The sequence below is a fragment of the Perognathus longimembris genome, chromosome 24, assembly GCF_023159225.1.
Source record: "Perognathus longimembris pacificus isolate PPM17 chromosome 24, ASM2315922v1, whole genome shotgun sequence".
Lineage (NCBI taxonomy): Eukaryota > Metazoa > Chordata > Mammalia > Rodentia > Heteromyidae > Perognathus > Perognathus longimembris.
The window spans coordinates 14,212,950-14,234,739 of NC_063184.1; the positions used below are offsets into that span (position 1 = coordinate 14,212,950).

Consider the following 21,790-nt stretch of genomic DNA (forward strand, 5'->3'; position numbering starts at 1 on the left):
GGGGGGCTTTTCTGCCTGTGCTGGCTTTGAACCGCAATCTTCAGGTCTCAGCCTCCTGAGTAGCTAGGGTTACAGCTAGCTGAAAAGTTTCCTTTCATAAGGAAGCAGGCGGTATAATGGGAAAGCACAGGTATGGAGTGAGAAACCTGACACGCTCCGCTGCCTCCTGCCGGGCACTGCCCACAGAGCCACCGAGAACACACCGGGAACACGGCTTCCTGGGCAAAGGCACAGAGGCTGGCAAAGGAGGCGCCCAGCACAGAGGGAACGACTAGAAATGAATTTCTCCTTGAATTGCTTTATAACTTGCTAGAAAGTGTTTCTATCCAATGTAAAAATGTCCTTTTTCTATCACGTACAGCTGGAGAACACTGGACATTGGGAAAACTAGTGGACTCGCCATTCTGTTTTGAACTCCAGATTAAGGAAGTTCTTAGCCATGTAGGGCAGTCGGTATTACTGCAGCATCCACACTGATGTGCTGGTTAAATGTCTTTTAACCATTTTTGCTTGTTTTTTTTTTTAAAAACTATTATCCTTAAGTAATTCTATAAGGGGTTTTTGACATGTCAGTTTCTGAGTACAATGCATCTCCAGCCCCCCACCCCAGTCCTGGGGCTTGAACTCAGGGCCTAGGCACTGTCCCTGAGCTGCTTTTGCTCAAGGCTAGCACTTACCACTTGAGCCACAGCACCACTCCCAGCCTTTTCTCTTTATGTGGTACTGAGGAATTGAACCCAGGGCTTCATGCATGCTAGTCAGGTACTCTACCACTAAGCCACCTTCCCAGCCCCTCACTTTGTTTTTTTTTTTTTTTTTTTTTGGAGACAGTCTTATAGTCCAGGCTGGCCTTGAACTCTCAAGCCTCCAGTGTCCACTTCCTGAATACTGGGATTTCACATAATTTTCTTCACTGCTACTAGCTCGAGAGGGTACCAGATAGATGAATTCTCTCTCTCCTTTAAACATGGGATAAATGGAGGAAATGGATTTGCCACATGCAGACACTGCATGGAATGAATAGTCCAGCAGCACCTACCTGTTTCTCTTGGCAGTGTAAGGGGATGAGTGAGACAATGTGTTCCAGATCCAAACCGGGCTCCTCAATCAGCAACAGAGCCCCCCTTCCGTGCCCCCAGAACAAGGGCCACACAGTGCTTGCCAAGGAATGGACCAGCGACAAGCACTGGTGCATCTGGAACAGACAGGGGCCCTTAGCGGGCCACTCGCACCTGCCAGGCCTTCACAAAGCCGCTCCGCATTCACAGGCTTTCAGCCGTGGTGAGACGCATTTGGCCACCCCAATTTGACCCCAAATGAGCTGGCAGGGTCACTCAGCCCCTCAGGTGAGATGATGCCTTTACTCACGAGTGACAGGGGAGGCCCCGTGTCACCAGGAACCATGGGCCATGAGTCCCAGTGGGGACCACAAATTACAACCCCATCCGTGAAGTACACCGCCTCTAACTCTGCATTTGGGTTCGCCGTGACTTTACCTAAAGGAGAGCCGGGGCGGACGAAGGCGGCGGAGGGCCTCACCAGGCACTGTTGCAAATGAGCGAAACAACCTGTGCGTGCGGACGGGAGGGCAAAACTGGGAGAGAGCAAGGGAAGGGGGAACCTGGTCCAAAAGGAAATCTACTTGTTACCTGACTTACGTAACTGTCACCCCTCTGAATATCACCCCTTACAATAAAAATGAATCTAAGTAAATAAAAGGGGGCCATAAACTAGCAAAAACAATTCCTCGCACATGCGCACACTCAGCAAGGGGCAGAGGATGGGGTGGGGGGAGCTCATATGAACAACCTTCCATCACCCTGGGAAACCGTTCTCTACCTGACCTCAGCACCAATGGTGGCTCTTCCACCCCAGCGTCTTCAGTCCTCTCATAAAGGGGTGGGGAGGAAAGGTGGCCCCGCACCCCGTGCTCTCCCTACCCCTTTATCACCCCCACAGGGCTCCCCAGGGAGGCCCCCTAAGAGTCCAGCCACTCAAACCTTCCCAAGTCTTCCTCCCCAGAATGGCGTGGGGGCCTCATCAGAGAACATTCCCCACCTGGCGCTTCCCGGGCCAACCGCGCCTCCGCAGAAGGCAGCCCAAGGCTGCTCTTGCATCCCCATGCCTTAAAACAGACCCCGATTTCTGGAAGAGCATTCCAGTAAGGACATCTATACACACACACAAAAAAAGCCGAAGGGTCTAGCTAAGGCTATGTGACCCACACACAGACAATTCGGGGTCACCCAGGCCTGCATCGATGATTTAAGCAGCTATGGCGGCCTCGCCCCTCCTGTACCAAAAGTCAACACCAGCCTGAATTTGTGTTGCCCCCGAGGGCAGTCCTGCCACGGTTCCCTGTCCAAAATAACCAGTGTATGTACTGGAGACTTGCTCCCACAATTCTGACTGGAAGGAAACCTTAGACCCTCACCAAGTATCCTCTAAGGTCTCTCCTGCTCACCTGCTTCTCCATGACCACACATATCAGGAGCTGGCTGAGTCCTCCTCTCCCCCAACCCCAGTCGACTGCGCATGCATAAAACACAACTAACCCGAGGGACAGCCACCGGGACAGCCACCGCACCCAGCGCCGCTGCCGATGCTCCCGGGCCAGCACCTCTCCCAGGCGTTCCGAGGAGTTGTGGGTGCTCACTGATTCAGGCCTGCTCCCAATCTTCAGCTCACTCCCCAGGTGTAAACCCAGGCTGTTAGCTCCTGGAAGGTGAACTCAGTCCATATTTGATACCCAGCACCCACGTGTGGCTACCTCATGGGACAGCTCCTAACACTGTGGCCAACTTGCCCAGATAGACACAGAACAACCTCTAGGTTACACAGGTAGAGACAGTGATGCGGAGGGCCAGAACCCACATGTGGCTCTTTTCCAAGCCCGTGCTATTAACTGATAATCCTAGAGCAGCCACAGCTGCTGACTGTGAGGAAAATACTGCATTAGGATCCACCACAAGCTTCTTTCTGTGGATTAATGTTTGTTTTGCTATTTCAAACTGGTAGCAAAAACAAGATTGCTAAAATAGATGTAAAATTGATGAAATTTTCTATTAAAAATAGACTAGAATCCATTTAAAAAGTGGATTTGTGTTGGGCTGGGAAGGTGGCTTCATGGTAGAGTGCTTGCCTAGCATGCATGAAGCCCTGTGTTCGATTCTTCAGTGCCATATAAACAGAAAAAGTCAGAAGTGGTGCTGTGGCTCAAGTGGTAGAGTACTAGCCTAGAAGCTCAGGGACGATGCCCAGGCCCTGAGTTCAAGCCCTAGGACTGGCGGCAAAAAAAAAAGGATTTGTGGCTTTGAAAAAGTATAGTAATCTTTCACTGCTCAAACCATTTTATATTATTTAATATCAATGCTTATTTATCAAAAAAGTAGTCCTCTAAAATGACAGCCACACCTTGCATTTTTGGTAGACTTAAGTCAGTCAGTTAAGCTGAAATGTTAAGGAGATTAAAGCCAAGGAGGGATAAGGTAGAAGCTTCTTTCACAAGTGTGATCAGAGGAAGTCACAAAGAAAGAAGCATAATTAACAAGAGTCTACATAAGCCATGGCTAGCCTGGGCGTGGACACAGAGACTTTGTCCCCACCACACAGCTCTCCCTGACAGAGCCAGAGTCAGAAAAAATGCCACTGTTCAAGTCCAAGGTTTAAGAAGAAGGTGCTCAAAGCCCTTCCTGGTAATGCCCTCTCAAATGTAGCACATGCAAATGCACTATGAAAAGGCTAAAAGGAGGCCAGGCCTTTTAACTATTTGGTAGGATTTAAAGTGTTTTAATATGCCAGCTGGCACTAGGAGAAAGTGAAGGGAGGGGTGACATTGTTCAAAAAGAAATGTACTCTTTACCTGACTTGGGTAACTATAACCCCCTCTGTGTATCACCTTTATAATAACAATAAAATATATTTTTAAATGCCAGCTAGAAAGACTGCTGCGAACCTGCCTTCCCAACCCCATGGTGGAGTGTCCCACCGCATTCTGTCTTTCCTGGAATTCAGTGGTCATGGAAGAGCTCTACCATTTCCAAGGCACAAGGGCCCTGAGCCCTATGCACACTCCAGTCAGAGCGTGAAAGGTCAAAGAGCAGGGACTCAGGTCACAGGGCAACTGGAGAACAGCCTACAGGCTGGCGGGAGCCTGGCTCAGCAGTAGAGCACCCGCCTAGAAAAGTGCAAGGTCCAGAGTTTAAACCCCAGGACCACACACACACACTTAGTCTAAAAACTTTTAAACCAGGTTTGAGTGTGTTAGACATGTATATGTGTACTTCACAATACAAATTTCTTAAAAAAAATAGACCCACCTTTATTAATCATAAAATGTAAAAAGAAAATCAATCATTAGAAGTATAATCAAAAACACCGAACCAGAGCATTCACTTTGGGAAAAGTCTTTTCGAAAAGTTAAGGTTGGAGGTTTTCAGGTTCACTTTTTTTGTATTTATCATCAAAATCTAGATGTGCTCTGGGCTCTGATATAAGCTATCAGGTGACCTGGAGCACATCCCGTAAGCTCCCCGCTAACGAGGCCACTGGACCTCCAGGTTTCCAATGTCCCCAATGCTGTGGTGGGAGACACTTTCTCCAGGCAGTGATTAAAAGAAGCTTATGTTACATTATTTCACTTCACTGGCAAAGAAGAAACAGATGTTCCTTGAAATTCATTGACTCTGTGTGCCCTTCTGGCTGCTTCAATGTAAGAAATGTGCCAGGGCCAGCTGTGGGCGGACTTCGCATACACACACACACACCTCCCGCCATTCCTATCCCTGACACCCTGTAAAATCACAGCTTCAGTGTAAATCAACAACCTTTAACGTTTATAATCAGTTAAGCATTTGGTAACTTTCAATTACCCATGTTTATTTATTTCCATTCAAATCTTCACAGATTAAAAGACTGCATTTTAGTAGAATCAAGTCCTAAGGCAGATTGCAGCACTGATTTCCCATAGAGAAGGAGAGACCTCACAGTAAGACCCGTGGATGTGAAGGAGCATGAAAACAGACATCTTCCTGCAGACCACGCCCACAGATGCTTTCCCACAATCCAACTGAGTGAAGACATGACACCTGGATCGGAGGGAAAGGCTCAGAGCTGCCAAGGAGCAAACTGTTCTGAGAAAAGCAAGGCTTGGGCATTGCTGGCCGCGGCCCTGAGAGGCACCAGGGAGGCGATGACGGCGACTCCTCCACACGGCAAGCTCACTCCCCTCGGAAGCGGGGGAATGGAGCGAGGCAAGGAGCGAAGAAAACAGCAAGATTCTAAAAAACAATTGCTGCAAGGCACCGAGGTACATCCAGCTTTTTAGAAAATAGACTGAAAAAGGGAGTTAGTTCTCAGGAGAGGAATCTGTTATTACTGCAACTAGTGAGACAATGACTTCAGAGACTACATGGAGATGCGCACTCAGCTGCGCACGCAGCAAGGCAGCAAGGCACTGGCTGAGCAGAGCTCCTGGAGCTCCCCCCGGCTCACGGAGGTCGGGATGGAAGCGCGAATGCGGTCACTTGTATTTGTAATACCCCTCTCCCGTCTTCTTGCCCAGCTTCTTCTCCGCTACCAGCTTATTCATGGACGCGCTGGGCTGAAACAGCGGGTTCTTCGCATCCATTTCATGCCATCCTAAGGACAGAAGGGACAAAGAATTGGACTCACTTTGAGCTGGGGAGGCGCAGGGCATGTCTAGGGGCAAAGTAGTGGAGGGTTCCCGACAGATGGGAGCAGGCTTGGGGTAGTGTCCCCTGAAAGTTTCCCGGGTGCAACCAACATGGGCCCCTAGTCAGCCTGCTGCCACCTAGTGGTGCTGCTTAGCAGTTTGTCTCCACTGTGGTCCTGTCCGCCGTTCCTCTTCCTGGAAATCACCTACAGAGGCTCCCAAGCACTTCCTGAATCCGTGGAGGTACTGGGTGCTCGGAGGACCAGGCACAGTTGACTTTCAAAACACAGGGTAAATAAAATCTAATCTCCGCTAACTGCTTCTGCAACCCGGACTCCAGTTCTTGGCAATACACTGTACTAGTTCTAAGACGTAAGCAGCGGGGAAACTGGGTGAAGAGCACCTAACACCTGTATGTGTTATAGTCACAACTTCCTGGGAATCCATCATTATCTGAAAGGCTAAACAAAAGTTGCATTCTTCCTTCTGTCGGCTTGAACCGTAGGCTGGTGCTATGGTTTCCATACACTTTCTTCCCTCATGGCCCATGGGCTGCAGCCTTCCCAGTGTGGTGGAGTGGAAGTGGCGGAACCTTTAAGAGGCGGGGCTTGACTGCACCAGTTCTTGAGCGAGCAGGCTGTTCCAAAGCAAAGCCACTCCATGCTCACATTTAGACCTTTTGCATATAGCTCTTGGCCAGGTTGACATGGCTGGGGAGCCTTTGTGCAGGCACCTGGCTGTTTAGACTTTCTAGCCCTCAGAAGAACAAGCCAAACAAACGTGCTTTCTTGATCAAGTACCCAGCCACAGGTAGTTTATTATAGCACGAGACATATGAAGACATGTGGTGGGGAAGGACTATGGCAAGTCTAAGATCCCTTATCATTGTGTTTCAAGTAATTCATAGCTCAAACTATGGAGGATAGCTCCAGTCCAGTTTCAACATGGACAACAGAGGATTCCAGCTCTTACCATCCAAAATGAACTTTGTCGTATCGAGCCCCACATAGTCCACAAGCTCAAATGGACCCATGGGGTACCCAGCTCCCAGCTTCATCGCAATGTCGATGTCCTCCTTGGATGCATCCCCTGGGGGAGAGAAGGGTGGCACTGAGTCAGCCCCAGCTTCCCAAATCCTCCCTGTCACAGAGTCAGTGCCAGAGGTGTAAGGATTTTCCCTAGTTGCTCATGCAGAACAATTCTAATCTATGTCTGGCTTGGGAAAGACAGCATCTCAGAGCCAAATGCCAAACAGCTCATCCGCTTCCCAAAGCAGCTGCACCTCATGAGGTGAACTGTGGAGCCCTGACGTTTGGTTCATGGAGAGAGAAGCCCTGTGCCTGGGAGCGATGGCTATTCCTAGTGGGTTCGAAATTCCCAGATCCATAGTCATTTACTAAACCATTACATAGTACAGCAAATTCCTGTGTTCTAATGGGCTCTACACACAAACACGTGCACACACACACACACACAGAGTTTCTAATTTTGTATATACTGCAAACTAGGCACTCAGAGTGAGACAGTCCTAGAAGGAGCTTGTGACACATAACAGTGCTGAAGCGCATTTAGTGCTGACCAGCTCTGTATGAGCAAAGACAGATCTCAGGCTTCAACAAGCTACCCCAGCCCTGAGGCCCTATTCTAGAAGGGTGAAGACTCCAGAGAAGAGAAGGCTAGAAAGGCCACTGTGAGCAGACAGAGCCAGGCAGAGAGGAAGCACATGGAACGTCTGAGCTTCATGTGTGGGATCCACACTCAAAAGCGGATTCTGCTCAGGACTGCAAGGCCTGAAGCACCACAACTGCCTCTGGATGCTGCAAGTAACCCCCTCCACCTGGGACTCAGGAGGCTCACACCTCCCTTCTGTGACTTGGGTCTGGGGCATTCCACTGTTACATCTTTCATCATCAGAGCTCAACTTCTTCCTGCCTTCAAGCCCTCTACTCAGCCTTTACCACATGAGGACCTCCCTTTCCTGATGCTTACAAAACAGACGCTGGGGGCTGGGGATATGGCCTAGTGGCAAGAGTGCCTGCTTTATATACAGGAGGCCCTGGGTTCGATTCCCCAGCACCACATACACAGAAAATGGCCAGAAGTGGCGCTGTGGCTCAAGTGGCAGAGTGCTAGCCTTGAGCAAAAAAAGAAGCCAGAGACAGTGCTCAGGCCCTGAGTCCAAGCCCCAGGACTGGCCAAAAAACAAAACAAAACAGACGCTGGCTTCCCACCACCGCTGGCCATCTCCACAACCACTAGTGAAGCCCAAGCCTGCCCCACTGGCCCACTGACACAGGCAGAAACCTAACAGCCTAACTTACCTAAAGCCATTTCATCAAATCTGGATGCAAGGACAGCGCAGTGGACTAAAAGGCAAAGCTAGAGACTCAGAAACACGAGGACTCTTGCTTCCAAGAGAACTAGGAATGCACCGTGCGCATGGTAGAGAAAAACCTCAACATTTCTGCAAAGTCAGCATCACTCTAAAATTTTTTTTTCTGTTCTGAGCAATAGATACAGCAAAGGCAACATAAGGAAAAAAGAAATTGCACAAAGTGCACAGATACACAGACATAGACACAGACACACAAACACTGGTGGGCCAAGTGAGAATGAAGTGTGTGTGGAACTGTATTTTAATCAATAGTCCTTAAACCTCTGTAAAGTCAAGTAGTTGCCTGAGGACCACGCTGCCCTCCATCAAGCTGCTCATGCTCACCTAGCTCTCTGTCAACCTTAGGAGGGGACCGGCCACTCCTCTCCCTGCCCCAGGCTCAGAGTCCTTTAACTCTAACAACAAAGAGAAGAGCTTTCTCAGTGACCCTCACACGTGTTAAGGCTGGGAAGGAGACCTAGCGCAACATCTGCCTTTCGTCAGCTCAGCAGCACCACCTGCCAACCATTCTGAGCATTACACCAGGAGACCAAGAAGAGCCAGAAGGGAGGAGCTGCCCTCGCAGCTGGTGCGTGCACTCATGGATGTGCTAAATGCCCAAGATGAGTAAGCACTTGGGGGGCACGCAGACCAGCTGGCTTTCGGACACTGCCCGAGTAGAGTTCAGAAGAGACAGACATACATCTGGGCAAGTGCCAGGGACAGCCGAGCCATGAAGACAGCTGCGAGGACACCACGAAGGCCCAACACAGGAGCACAGTCAGTCCGCAGCAGTGAGGACGGCCACCGCAGAACCTGTGGGCTGCGCGGGGGCCTTCCCAAGTTGTGCAGCTGTCAGGGCCCTGACTAGGCAGCTGGCCGCACATCCTTCCAAGGGGCGTCCACCATGACTGCCATCCTGTGCCCTAGGCATCTCCCCAGGGGAGGTGGGGCAGGAAGAAGGAAGTCACTGCATCTGCGGGGGCTTTGCTGTGTCTGTGGTGGCAGGACTCCCCCCGCCAGCAGGGTGTGTGTGCAGGTGGTGTGCAGTGTGAGCACGCATAGTGGAGTGGGGAGGGGGGGGACTAAGGGAACAAACATGATGGGGGAATCAAAGGTGACCGGTATGGCAGGCAAGAAAGCGAGCATCCACAGGGCTTCGGGTGTCAACGTGGAACTGCTGGCCGCAGACAGAGCTGAGCAGGCCGGTGGGGTGTAGGTGTGTCTACACACACCTCTGGGCTAACAGAAGGCCATGGTGAGAGGCTGAGAGGCCGTGCTGTGACATGAGGGCGTCCGGCCCACAGCGTGGAATGCTGGGACCTGTCCCCACCTAGCATAAGGCTGTGCAACTCAAGGACAGAGCAGAGAGCTCACTCAGGCCCAGAGGGCCAGGGGACCCTCAATGACCACTGCAGTGAGTGCCCACGGTGAACTCCATCTGCTTCCAGGGACCAGATCCTGCCCTTCTCGCTGCGCCCCACGGGGGGTGGGGATGGGGAGAGGTGGAGGGCTTCCGCCTGCTCAGAAGAAAATGACTTCCGTCTGACTTGGTACATGGGAGAATGTGTCAATGGGACAGTGTGCTTTCATGAGAAAAAAACCATGAAGAGATGCTACATTCTAAACCATTACATTCTATTTTTTTAAAAAAAGAAAGTAAAAGACTGTCTTTCAAGGCAGGGAAGAATGCTGTGTGCTTTGAGGTGCAATTAGGCATATTTGTTGATAGATAAACAGAAGTGTTGGTTTGATGTTGGAGCAAAAGTGAGGCAATTGCATAAGCCATAGAGAAAAGTTTAATATTTAAAGCAGACCTAGAGGAAGCAAAAGTGCTTTCATCTCCCTGGAAGAGCAGGTGGAAAGGTTTTGTTTCAAAAATGACATGCTTGGAAAGAGTGTTTGTGAATAAAGTCCCTGAAAACAATGATTACACTTGCTTTTTATCCAGGCCAATTATGGCACGTTTGCCTTTGAAGCACACATGAGAGCTATCTTTCCCAAACCTGGGCAGAGAGGAGTCTGGAGGATGAACATCAATGAGAAAACCCTGGGCTATGTCCCAAGTCTTATGTTTCTATAACAGGGCATCACTCTTTGTCAATCAAGTTCTGAGGGAAAAGTATTTGACTTATCTTAAGGCTTAAAAAAGTGCATCACGCTAGAACTGGAGGTGTGGCTCAAGGGGTAAACGGTCAGCGGTGACAAAGAAAGCTTCGGGAGAGTACAAGGTCCTCATCTCAAGAGTGCATCATGACATGTCTCACAGCTGCTTTATCCATATCAGCTTCATCCCTTATTTCCTATCACCTGCCATAAGGTCACAAATTCTAGAATATTACCAAACTAAACATCCCGTAGTCTTGTGATTTTTACATGATTATTTGTAAACTTCTAACCAAAAGCAGAGACTCAGGATATAAATCTGGACCAGTCAGGCAACTGAGAGCATCTCAGAGCCACACAGGGAACCTGAGCCCTGGGGACACTGTGACTGGCTCTGCAGAGCCTGCCCCTTTCCTCCACACTGAGTCTGCCCCTTTCCTCCACACTGAGCCTGCCCCTTTGCTCCACACTGAGCCTGCCCCTTTGCTCCACACCGAGTCTGCCCCTTTGCTCCACACCGAGTCTGCCCCTTTGCTCCACACCGAGTCTGCCCCTTTGCTCCACACCGAGTCTGCCCCTTTGCTCCACACTGAGTCTGCCCCTTTGCTCCACACTGAGTCTGCCCCTTTGCTCCACACTGAGTCTGCCCCTTTGCTCCACGCTGTGTGCGAGTTCCCCACCCCAGGCTGGTCCCCGGACAGATACCTCGCTCATACAGTCTGACCGCTTCTAGGAGATATGGCACCAGGAGGCGGTTCACAATAAACCCAGGCGTGTCCTGTCAGGAGAGAGAAAGGTAACTTTTCATTAAACCCAGTATTTTGTGAATCACTCCTTTTTACTACGGATGCTGCTGTTCCCTATATCCATTTTCCAAAGTTGTTCTAAAGTACCTCACTCCCTTTGTCCTCTTGGAAAAGGTACCACTACATCTTGAACAACACTTCTCAAGGATTCTTCAGGGCTTTCCTGGGCTACTTTGCATCCTCTCATGTCACAGTGCACGGTGCTGACTTGGGAGAGGCTCCAGGACCAAGGAGCAGACCCAGAAAGCTGCCCTCGTCCTGCATGGCGTGACACCCAAGCCCTGGACCTGGGAGGACTCCTCGTACTGTGGTGTCTCATGGTTTCCCTCGGCAGTAAAAGCTCAGGATCGACTCTCTCCCCGGGATAACTAGTGTGGGATTTAGACTTTTATTTACGGATCTCTTCAGGGTTCGTGGAGAAAGCCAGGCTGGTGAACTGTGGTAAGATTTATGTGCAGCTGATTTCTAAGTAAATAGTGCCATCTCTTTTATCAAACATGCTGACCTTCCTGAGGGCAGAACCCTTCTCCTCAGGGGCCGGCCATACCCAGAGCTGACCCTACTGGCCATGAGCTGTGCAGCCACACAGGAAAGCAGCAACACCCCCTTTGCTTTGGGTAAACTGCAGCCAAGCAACACCCCTTTCACAAGGGCAAACTCTATCATCTTAACCAAGATTGTGCTACTGACATGAGATGTCTTTGTAACTGAGGCAAAATATGTTTTCAACATTAGAAGTCTGGTTGGAGAAACTCAGGCTAGGGTACATCAGAACATAGAACACATCACATGTCAAGAAAAAAGTCAGAAATCAGCCTGCAAACACAATTCCCTCCAATTAGAATAGTGACTATCTTCTATAAAAATCACTTGTAGGGCCTGTCGGAGGTCCTATATGTAAAAATAAGAGAGAAGTAGAAGAGCTTATGGTAATTATGGTAAATACATAAACCATCTATTTATCATCAAGTATTATGGACTGTCAGCAATCATATTGCTGTATTTTAAGACAATTGGCACGGTTGTAGGTTTGTTTATACAGCATCACCACAACATGTAGATTGTGCCACAATTTCAGGATGGCTATGATGTCACTAAGCAATAGGAAGCTTTCAGTTCTAGTGTGGGACTGCTATCAAGTCGGCTGTAGACTGGACACTCTTAGTGGATCATGACTCTATTTACCCTCTGGCCTTTTGCTGGTCAATTTACCTACCCTTGTTTCATATGGATGCCATATATTGCCTGGATAAGCCTCGTGGAGAGCTTGAATAACTGAGCCAGAGAAATTTCCAGAAACCCTCAGGACACACAGGATCTCGAAGCACAACCATTTTCTCAGACCACAGAGCCTCTCTCCCTGCAGCTGCTGTGGCCCCTGGCCACACCATGGGTTATTACTTATGCTGCTGAGAATCCCTGGCTTCTCCACACCTCCATTCCCACCTCGGCCCTTGGATCTGACTCGCTCGTGTTCACTGTAACCCAACTGCTGCTTTCTCTCACTGACAAAGCCTATGCAGGTAAGGCTGTCCAAGCATACCAGCTCATTATGTGATGTTCTCTAAATCTAGATGATGTAAAACGACCTAATCCAATAGTGGGAAAATGGGTGTGGAAAAGGAGACTCTCTTAATAACATTATATTTCTTGAGTAGCGGACCCCGGGACACATGATCTGCTCTTGGGGTATCTACATCAACAGATGGCTTATTCAGAGGATTAGGAGACAACACAACTTATTGTGGGTTAATATCGTACTGGAAGTTTCAAATTTAAGGATATTTTTAGAAGATAAGTGTCACGAGGAGAAGCGTAATTAAAAGATCATGTACACAAAATGATGACTTCTATACACGACTTTCTTCGACTTGAATGATGTAGCAATCTATGACACAACTACAGTAAGGTTGCCTGAGAAGGACTGAAGAGAACTAAAGCAAATGGAGTGCTGAAGGTAGGTTATGGATCAATGAGGGAGGCTATCATTTCAGCAGTTGGGCTCATTCTAAAAGGAATAACTGGGCTGGGATGTAGTTCAGTGACAAAGCGCTTGCCTAGCAAGTACAACATCCTGGGTTTGATCCCCAGTACCAAAAAAGAACAGACCAAAAAAATAAACAAATAAAGGGAATAACTGGGTTTCTTAAGAAAGGAAAAAACCACTTTCCAGGCAACGAGGTTTCTTACTGAAAAATAAAACAACACAAAACAGAAACACGATGGTATAGTCCAGCAAGAAACACTTCATTAACACCACTTTGGGCAGGTCAGTCTCTTCCAGCCTCTCCTGCCTAACCACCTGCAGTGTTCTTGCCAAGACTAAGGCCTTATTTTCTGTTAGGGATGTGTGTGTCCACAAGGCCATGCCTGCTACACATGGCTCCGACTTCCAGCAGCCAACAGAGTTAAAGATGATGGAGCAACCAAGTCAGTGTAGAAAAAACAAAGAGAAAGTCAGTGGCCAGCTAGAAACCTTGGGTCTCCCATCTGGGCTCTGTCTGATCTCAGATCTGATATGCCCTGAGCATGGCTTAGCAGCTGGGTTTCCTGATCCATGTGATAGACTAACTAGAGCTCTTACAGCATGTGGACAATCTACAGTAAAAGTGCCCTGTATTTCCATATCCTATTATAGCTGTCCTATAAGGAGTGAGATTCCAAGGAAAATCTCTTCTTCCCAGGCTATCTCCATTTCTGATGTTTGTCCCTCCAGAGGCTCTGTGTTGGGAGCCTGGTTTCCTGGAATGTAGCATAGGATCCTTAAGAGAAGGGGGTGGGTGGGGCATCCTTAAATCACTGGAGACACTGCCCGTGGAAGGGAAAATTGGATTCTTTGAGTGAGTTCATGCAAGAGCCTGACCTGAGCCTCTCTCTGACTTCCTGTAAGGAAATGAGATCCTTCCTCCTTCATGTGTTCGGAACACTGTGCCTCCACGGGCCATGAGGTCAGCACAAGAACTGCACTAATGCTGGCATCACGCCCATGAGCCTCTAGACCTGGGAGCGAAAGAAATCCCTTTTTCTTTGTAAAGCTAGTCTGCCTCAGGTATTTTGCTACAGTCACTACAAAGGGACAAGCATATTACCATACTCTACCTTGCAAGAAACAGGATGCTTCCCCAAGGTTTTGCTGAAGTCCATCAGAGATTCAAATGTCTTCTGGCTGGTCATTGGGGTTTTAATAACCTGGAAATACAAAGCAGAGAATAGTGAAGGTGAGTTAGGAAGCAACTGGATTAGAATGGCTCAAGGAAGCATGGATCATAAGATCCATACAGGTGGCAAAAACAACTGCAGTTTGAACACCAAAGTAGGGATCTCAAACCAGAAACATGTTTACCGGAACGTCCATAGAAGGCAATGGAGTACTATAGAATGCACAAAGTTAAGGTTTCAGATACAAATGTGTGTTTGCCTGTATGGGGAGGGGAGGAGTGAATACAGGACATTTTACAGGAATCACTGTATCAGTCTTGTGTTCAAATCCAAGCCACACCACTTAATAGTCCTGGCTATGTTTCTTGACATTCAGGTGACAGTGAAATCACTCTATCCACACCCCGCCCCCCAGGAGCTCAGGCAAGGAGACACAAGACTCGGGGGAAACAGTAAGCACAGAAAGCAAGGTCTTAATTGCTCAGAGAGTGCTGGCTCCTCTTCCTGTTTGACTTATGACCTCAGATCATTTCAGTGTAGTAGATAGCATGGCGTAGAAGAGCATGGTGACCGCCCTTAAAGTTCTCTACTGTGGGTGAGAAGAGGAGGCCTAGCAAAGGGGTCACCTGCTCAAATCACAAGCCCAGGAGACTCCTGGGGGCCACCTTACAGCCCCTCACCCATTCTCACCCAGGTGCCCCTGGACTTCAGAACCAAGTCCTCCCAGACTGGAAGGCTTCACTTCACAGCCAGCACTCCGGGGCCAGGCAAGGGCACACCTGTGGGCCTGCTGGCAGCGGAGGGAAGCAGCACAAGTCCAACTGAGAGGAATTAGAGATGAGTAAACGGGAATCACAGATGAAACCTAGTCACAGAATTTAAATGCCAGAGTCAGAGCGAGCAGGTATGGCTTCTCCATCAGATTCTGGGTGACCCAAGCTGGTGCCGTCCCTCTCTTACGTGATACTGGCAGCATGCTCCCCACCAGGTCCTCCAGGTAAAGGAGCTATGGCTGCATGAGCTAGCCTCTGTTGCACTGTAAGGTGCTAGCTAGAGAGCAGAGGGTGCCAGGTGCTGTAATGCCCGACTCCCACAATCCTGGCTACTCAGTTGGCTGCGATCTGAGGATTATGGTTCAAAGCCAGCCTGGGCAGGAACATCTGTGAGACTCTGACCTCCAATTAAGCACCAGAAAACTGAAGTGGAGCTGTGGCTCAAAGTGGTAGAGCACTGGCCTTAAACAAAAGAGCTCAGGGACAAGCCCAGGTTCTGAGTTCAACCCCCATGACTGCCAAAGAGAGTGGAGGAACACCACCTGTGGTGTTGAGTGACACGGCAGGGTACCATGACATGCTATGCCACAGGGAAGCAGACAAGTGAGTAGACAGGATGGTCCAGCCTTGCTCTGCAGGGCTCACAGACCCAGGATAGCCTCCTGGGGGCAGCTCTGAAGGAGACTGATAAGGCCCCATTAGACTCACTCACACAGAGCCAGGATAAGGGCTGCTTGGGCTAAGTCTGAGAATAAGCTACTGGTCTGATGGTGTCAAGAGTAAGAACACTGCTTTGGTAAACAGGAGAGACTCCTGCTCATCTATCCATTCAATAAACAGCAGTGAGCTCTTAGGAGTCCCAAGTGGGTAAAGAGCCACTGGGCTTTCTAGCTCCCTCTTTGTGCTCGGTATCTTAACACATGTGAGAACTGATAAGAGTCAAAATGGAGTAGAGTAGCACATTTCCACAGAATATTTTCTAGAAAATGAGAGCATTTGTTATAAGCTTTTGCTATTAAATACCAACATACTACATTTCCAAGGACACAGGCAGACAGAATCTGGTAAATGCAGTTGAAAGCAGTATTATTAATGTTTCAAGTAGCTCTACAGAATCTCTATCTACAAGATATGTGTGTGTGTATGTGTGTGTGTATCACACTCACTAAATACATTAATTACTTCCTAAGCACTGAGCTGTGACAATTCTGCACCACATCTCAGCTCTTTCCCGAATAGGAATACTGTTTCTTATTTTCACAGAGCTCAAGATCTTTAAAGCAGCCTTACAGATGGGTAACTAGAGGACATCTAGAAACAATGGTGATAGACAGATAAAATCCTGCTGCGAGGAGATCAGAGTTGCCACTCTAGAGAAAGTCCAAGAAAGTGGAGTTGTTACAACCAATAAAAAAAGGCGTATGCTGTGGGGTGCCAGTGAGGGGGATAAGGAAGGAAAGGGCTGGGGAGGAGGCAGTGGTCTGGGCAGGTCTGGCGGTCTGCCTGGCTCCCCATACCAGCTTCCCCCACATTTCACAGGGCAATGACTCCTCCACCTCTGAAGAAATGCTGCTTTAACAGCAGTAGCTCCTCAGACCCTGTAATTAACCCCCATAAAGGGCAAGTCACCACATTTCAGGGTCAAATTATCCACCCTTACAGCAAGCAAGCAAGCAGAAGCAGCCCAAATCGGAGGCCAGCCAGCCATGTCTGGCCCTCCCTTCCACCTTTCAGCTTTGTGGTCAGGGGGCTCAAACCTGCTGGAAGATTCTTCAACAGCTCTCATCCCAGTGCAAAGATGTTCCTCACCTGGGAATGCTAGAGCACTGCTCTATGGGGCCAGGATTCAAGCCAGAGGCCTCAGAATGGATGGTGCAGAATGTCTAAAAAGATCTGTCTAGTCCACGAAGCAAGCTGACCTGGACAGGCTAATAATGTCTATGCATGGGTTCCTCTGTTCCCTCTGTGGTCTTCTCAAGCCAATGGCCTCGGCTGACAATCACTACCCATCAGTCACAATCATCCCAGACAGCGGTCAAAACCCAGAACTGGAGAAACAATGTTCGGGGGCCTTCCTAGACATCAGAGGCTGCTTCTGCCTTTGGCCCTGGGGATAGATGACGGCAAGAGAAACATCAACACAGGGATATGAAAATCCATGGGACATGGTGTCTAGTGGCAGGGCCGGTGTGATCAGCGAGCAGAACTGCAGGAGCTGGAGGGCAAGCAGATGGGGGCACACAGACACACACTCACCTCCACGAGCTTCATCAGGGGCACTGGGTTGAAGAAGTGGAGGCCAGCAAATCGATCTTGTCTGGTGGTGGCATTGGCTATGCTTGTGATCTGCAAAGAAGAAGTATTGCTGGCAAAGATGGTGTGTCTGCGGAGAGAGATAGAGGGAAGCACTTTAGTCTCATCTGTGCAGAGAACCCTGCAGGCAAAAGCAATGCTCAAGGCGACTGCTTCCTGCCAGCTCTGCAGTCCCCACCTACCCGGGACCTCTTCATGTGACAGGCTAAAAGTCAAGTGAGTGCAGTTTTATCTACATTTGGAAAATGGAAATTTACCTCCCTGTCCCAGAAGCATCACCTTCACCCATCTTAATTTTCAGGGTCAAAATTTCTGTAGGTAATTTTCCCTTAGGTAAGTTTCATGATATGGGGGTGTGGGGGGTGGAGGCACTTAGTTGATCAAGCAGGTTGACTACCCTCAATCACAAAGGAAAACTCTTAAGTGATCAGACTTATGAAGAGAGACAAACTTCCCCCTCCAAATAAAGATTTTTATTATGAGAGTTAAAATGAAAACAGAATATTTGAAACACAGACCAAAAGGAATGTTAGGTCACAGAGGCAGATTTGGAGAGAGAAGTATCTATGAATAATACATGATATACACTCAAGGTATTCTGCTCACAAAGTCCTGAAAAGGCATACCATTTTTTGTGTGTATGAAACATTAGTTTACTAATAAGGAAAACCGTATTGAACTTAAAGCAAACGTGAAATCTTAAGACCTCAGTAAAGCAGGATGCCAAGGTGAATCTTTTAAGCAGACAGGAGGGATCTCTAGGTTTTCCTACAGCGCCACCTTGTGTCTAGAGCTACATAAACCACCCAATACCAATTACCATTAGTGCCAGGTCACCGTGCAGAGGGCAGTGGTTCCTGACTGACCAGTCTCAGGGGCTATTGCTTACCCCAGTGGCAATACTACAGTGAGCCTAAAAATGAAGATAGGTGGGAGGGAAGAAGGAGAAGAAGAAGAAGAAAACTAATTTTGGAAAGAGGCTCGGTCAAGTATGGTGGTACATGCCTATAATCCCAGTATTTAGAAGGCTGGGGAGAGGCTGGGAATGTGGCTTAGTGGTAGAGTATTTGCCTAGCATGCATGAAGCCCTGGGTTCGATTCCTTAGCACCACACAAACAGAAAAAGCTGGAAGTAGTGCTGTGGCTCAAGTGGTAGAGCTCTAGCTTTGAGCAAAGAGAGGCTCAGGGACAGAGCCCAGGCCCTGAGTTCAAGCCCCAGGACAGGCCAAAAAAAACCCCAAACAACAAAAGACAGGAAGCAGTGTGTTGGGAACCTGAAGGACGAAGGCTTCTGTGTCCTCAGTCCACGCGGTAAGCACACCTGCCTTCCTCGGCCTGTCAGTCAAGTTACGGAAAGACCAGGCCAGATAGAAAATCAAAGTGGCTTCTTTTTCAGATTTCAGTTTTCTGCTTCTGGGTCACTGGGGAAAGCTAAAAGGATCTCCCATTACAGAAGGAAGAGCCTGTGCATGGTGACGAGAGTCCGGAAGGGCACCTCGCCTTCCTCAATAAAACAGGCCGCTTCAAAGAGTGCTCTGACACTGGAGGGCCACAGGCTGCACAACAGGGGTCAGGATGCCGTGACCACAGCCGCGTGCCTCCAGACCTCCGCCCTGCTTCTCCCCGGGCTCTTCTGAGCTCAGGACTCCGTGCCATCCAACATGGAACAGTGCAGAGAAGGTGGCTGAAGGGGAGAAGCAAGTGACACCTTCCCTCCCCCGTGCCACGCGTGCTTTACAAAGCCTAGGGGTATTTCTGACACACAGTGACACTAAGTGAATTCAATTCATTCCTGAGCGACTCTGTGCAGTGCATTCTGATGCCCCTGCTGCACAGCTAGAATTCGGAAGCTACTGGAAATGAGCTACCTCAAGCCCAACTGCAGGACACATGGCAAAGCTGAAGACCTTCCCAAGTCCAGAGTGAAGAGGGAGGGTAGGAGACCCTGGCTGCTGACTGTCCTCCTGTGTCCTCCTGCTGTCCTTCACGCACGAGGACAGCGGGCCTTTCCCTGCCCCCTGCCACTAGGAAAGAGCACCTAGCCATCAAGCCCAAGCTGCTTGGCAGGCCTTGCTAGGCTCCCTTCCCCCAGTGTTTGCTTATCTCACAGGGCTCCTCACTCACTTGGGAGACACCCAGGACCAACAGTATCCTCTGGCTTCGTCACATGACACTTCAGCCCTTCATAGCTCTCTGACCCGCAGAGTGACATGCAGAGGACAGGAGACAAGGCTACAAGCTCTGGCAGGCTGATGTCAGGGTGTTTGTCCTTGGTCACCACCTGCTGGTGGCTCTGTGGAAATTCCTTCTCATATAACCTCACTCTGCCTTACAAGTCTAAGCAAGATGAGTGAAGCCAAGTAGGCTATAAACACAGTGCGGGTCAAACCTGCAGCGTCAAGACTGCCAAAGCCAAGCGTCGAGCCCAGGGGAAGGTGAGCGAGTCACATGACTGGGAGCGTGGTCCAGAGCCTGGCATTCCACAGCTCACCAAGGGGTACTTGACTCTCTGCCACCCTTGACCAGGAAGCCCCGTGAGGACTCAGGGTTATTTTAGTGGTCCCAAGAGTTTCTACTAAACCCAGATGAAGCTCAAAACAGCTGAGTCCTGGAGAACGCTGATACACAGAAGGACATTTGACCTACACCCTGTCTCTTCCATCTAAAACGGAAGACAACACAAAGGGCTCTGACATTCCCACAGATATGGAAGGACTGAGCGGGCCTGCGGGCCCAGGTACGGAGGCCCCACTCCCTGCCACTGTATGGGCCTCCTGAGCCCTGTGCAAGTCCCCCTCATCTGCAGAGGGAGCGGAGGAGCACAGCGGGAGCCCTGGGAAGCAGACTGGGGGCGAGGGAAACACTGGGAAGGGGATGCAGTGAGGCACATCTTTCCTTCCTGGGAAAAAGCAATCCACGAGGAGAAAAGCCCAAGGCCAGCGAGTGAGGTCTGAGCCCACCGGGTCAGTCAGAGCACGTACTCAGCCGCGAACTTGTCCAGCCTCTGGAAGAGCTCTTGCTTCACTTTCAGATTCTCCACAATGGCCTCCACCACAAGGTCTGTGCTGTGGACCACAGATGCAGCGTCTGTGCTGGTGGAGATGCTGCTCAGGGTCTTCTCCACAAACTCATCGCTGGCCTAATGCGGAGGACAGGACAACAGCAGTCAGTGGGCTTGTGGGGCAGCCGGGTACCGTGCTGCTGAGGCGGAAGGGCTGGACAGACCACCATGCGCAGACAGTGTGACCACACCGAGAGTCTGGGAGAGTGAGCTGCCTACGTGTCTGCTCAGGGACCATGGCAGCAGTGTGCTTCAGGCATGAGGGCAGGAGTCTGCCTGAACAACTCCAACTGGGCACCAACCACCAGCCACCGGTCCTGTCAGTGATCTTTCCAGTTCCTAGGCAGCTCTGCTTTACTGGCTAAACGATTCAGGGCACCTGCCCTACCCACTCTACCTGTCCTGGAGTTTTTGTACAGCCTTTGATCACTGGATGACTAAGGATAAAAGTGTATCTCAGCACTGTTAGTTAAGAAGTGGTACTCACTACCATTTGCCTCTAACAGGAGGCCAGAGAAAGTCAAACTCACTAGTCATTCATCAAATAACCTAATTATGTGCCAGCAACTGGTGTTTCAAAAATGAGACAGAAACAGCCTCTGTTCTCAAAGAGCCTGTGGCCTGTCCTTTCATACTTCTCCTGTGACCCCAGGTTTCCACCAACACACCAGTGCTGGGCAGACTCAGGGTGCATGCCTCTATAAGCTACCATTCCACTTCAAGATGGAATTCGTTCACAAGGCACTGTAACAGTGCCAATCAGCAAGAAGCACCCCCAAATCACCATGGTCTAAATAAATAGCTACATCAGAGTTGTTCATAGAAATGTGAGAAAATGGGTGCTTTTAAATTTTCTATCGGTCATGTTGAAATGTAAAGAAATGAACAGATAAAATTAACTTTATTCAACTCAACCCACGATGCAAGCACTTCAACGTGTAATCAATATAAAAATACTGTAATGTTTTATATGCTTTTTCCCAATTAAGTCCTTAAAATCTAGTATGCCATTTGCACTTTGAGCTCATCTCTGTCCACAGCCATGTTTTGAGTGCTCAGTGCCGCCTGTGGCTAGCGGCCACAGCACTGGTCCACACAGTGCTGGATACATGATACATACAGCATGCCAACTAAGCAAGGGGGAACTGCCACTCAGGATGCTAATGTTTACTGTGGCATTATTCACAACAGCCAAAAGTAAAACCAACTCGATTCCATTAACCAAGTAATAGATAAGTACACTATATATGGGTATGTACATGCAACAGTATATTATTTAGTCATAGAAAGGAATGAAATTGTGACACACTTCAAGTGGGAAGGATCCTAGTATGCTAAATGAAATGAAACAAGGCAGTTTAGAAAAGCACGATCATGTATGATTGCTCTTACATGCAATGCCTGGCTGAGAGACCATAGATTACAGGGGGCTGGGGCAGTGGTATAGGAAATGGTGCTACATGCACATGTTTAAAAATACGTAGCTGGATCAGAAACACAGTGAGGATCTACTCCCTGTGAGAA

At 49.1% G+C, this 21,790-nt stretch overlaps 1 protein-coding gene across 1 annotated transcript in view; it reads right to left on the bottom strand.

The window, feature by feature from the left end:
• Positions 1–4,857: 4,857 nt before the first annotated feature.
• Positions 4,858–21,790, bottom strand: part of Hadh (hydroxyacyl-CoA dehydrogenase) — a 35,236-nt gene continuing 18,303 nt past the window's right edge. Inside the window, exons 3-8 of the mRNA XM_048333373.1 lie at positions 20,187–20,344; positions 17,149–17,275; positions 14,060–14,149; positions 10,860–10,932; positions 6,647–6,763; positions 4,858–5,640 (exon numbers count right to left, since the gene is read on the bottom strand). Of these exons, the coding sequence (XP_048189330.1) occupies positions 5,522–5,640; positions 6,647–6,763; positions 10,860–10,932; positions 14,060–14,149; positions 17,149–17,275; positions 20,187–20,344 (684 nt within the window). The 3' untranslated portion in view covers positions 4,858–5,521. The remainder of the gene's footprint in view (positions 5,641–6,646; positions 6,764–10,859; positions 10,933–14,059; positions 14,150–17,148; positions 17,276–20,186; positions 20,345–21,790) is intronic.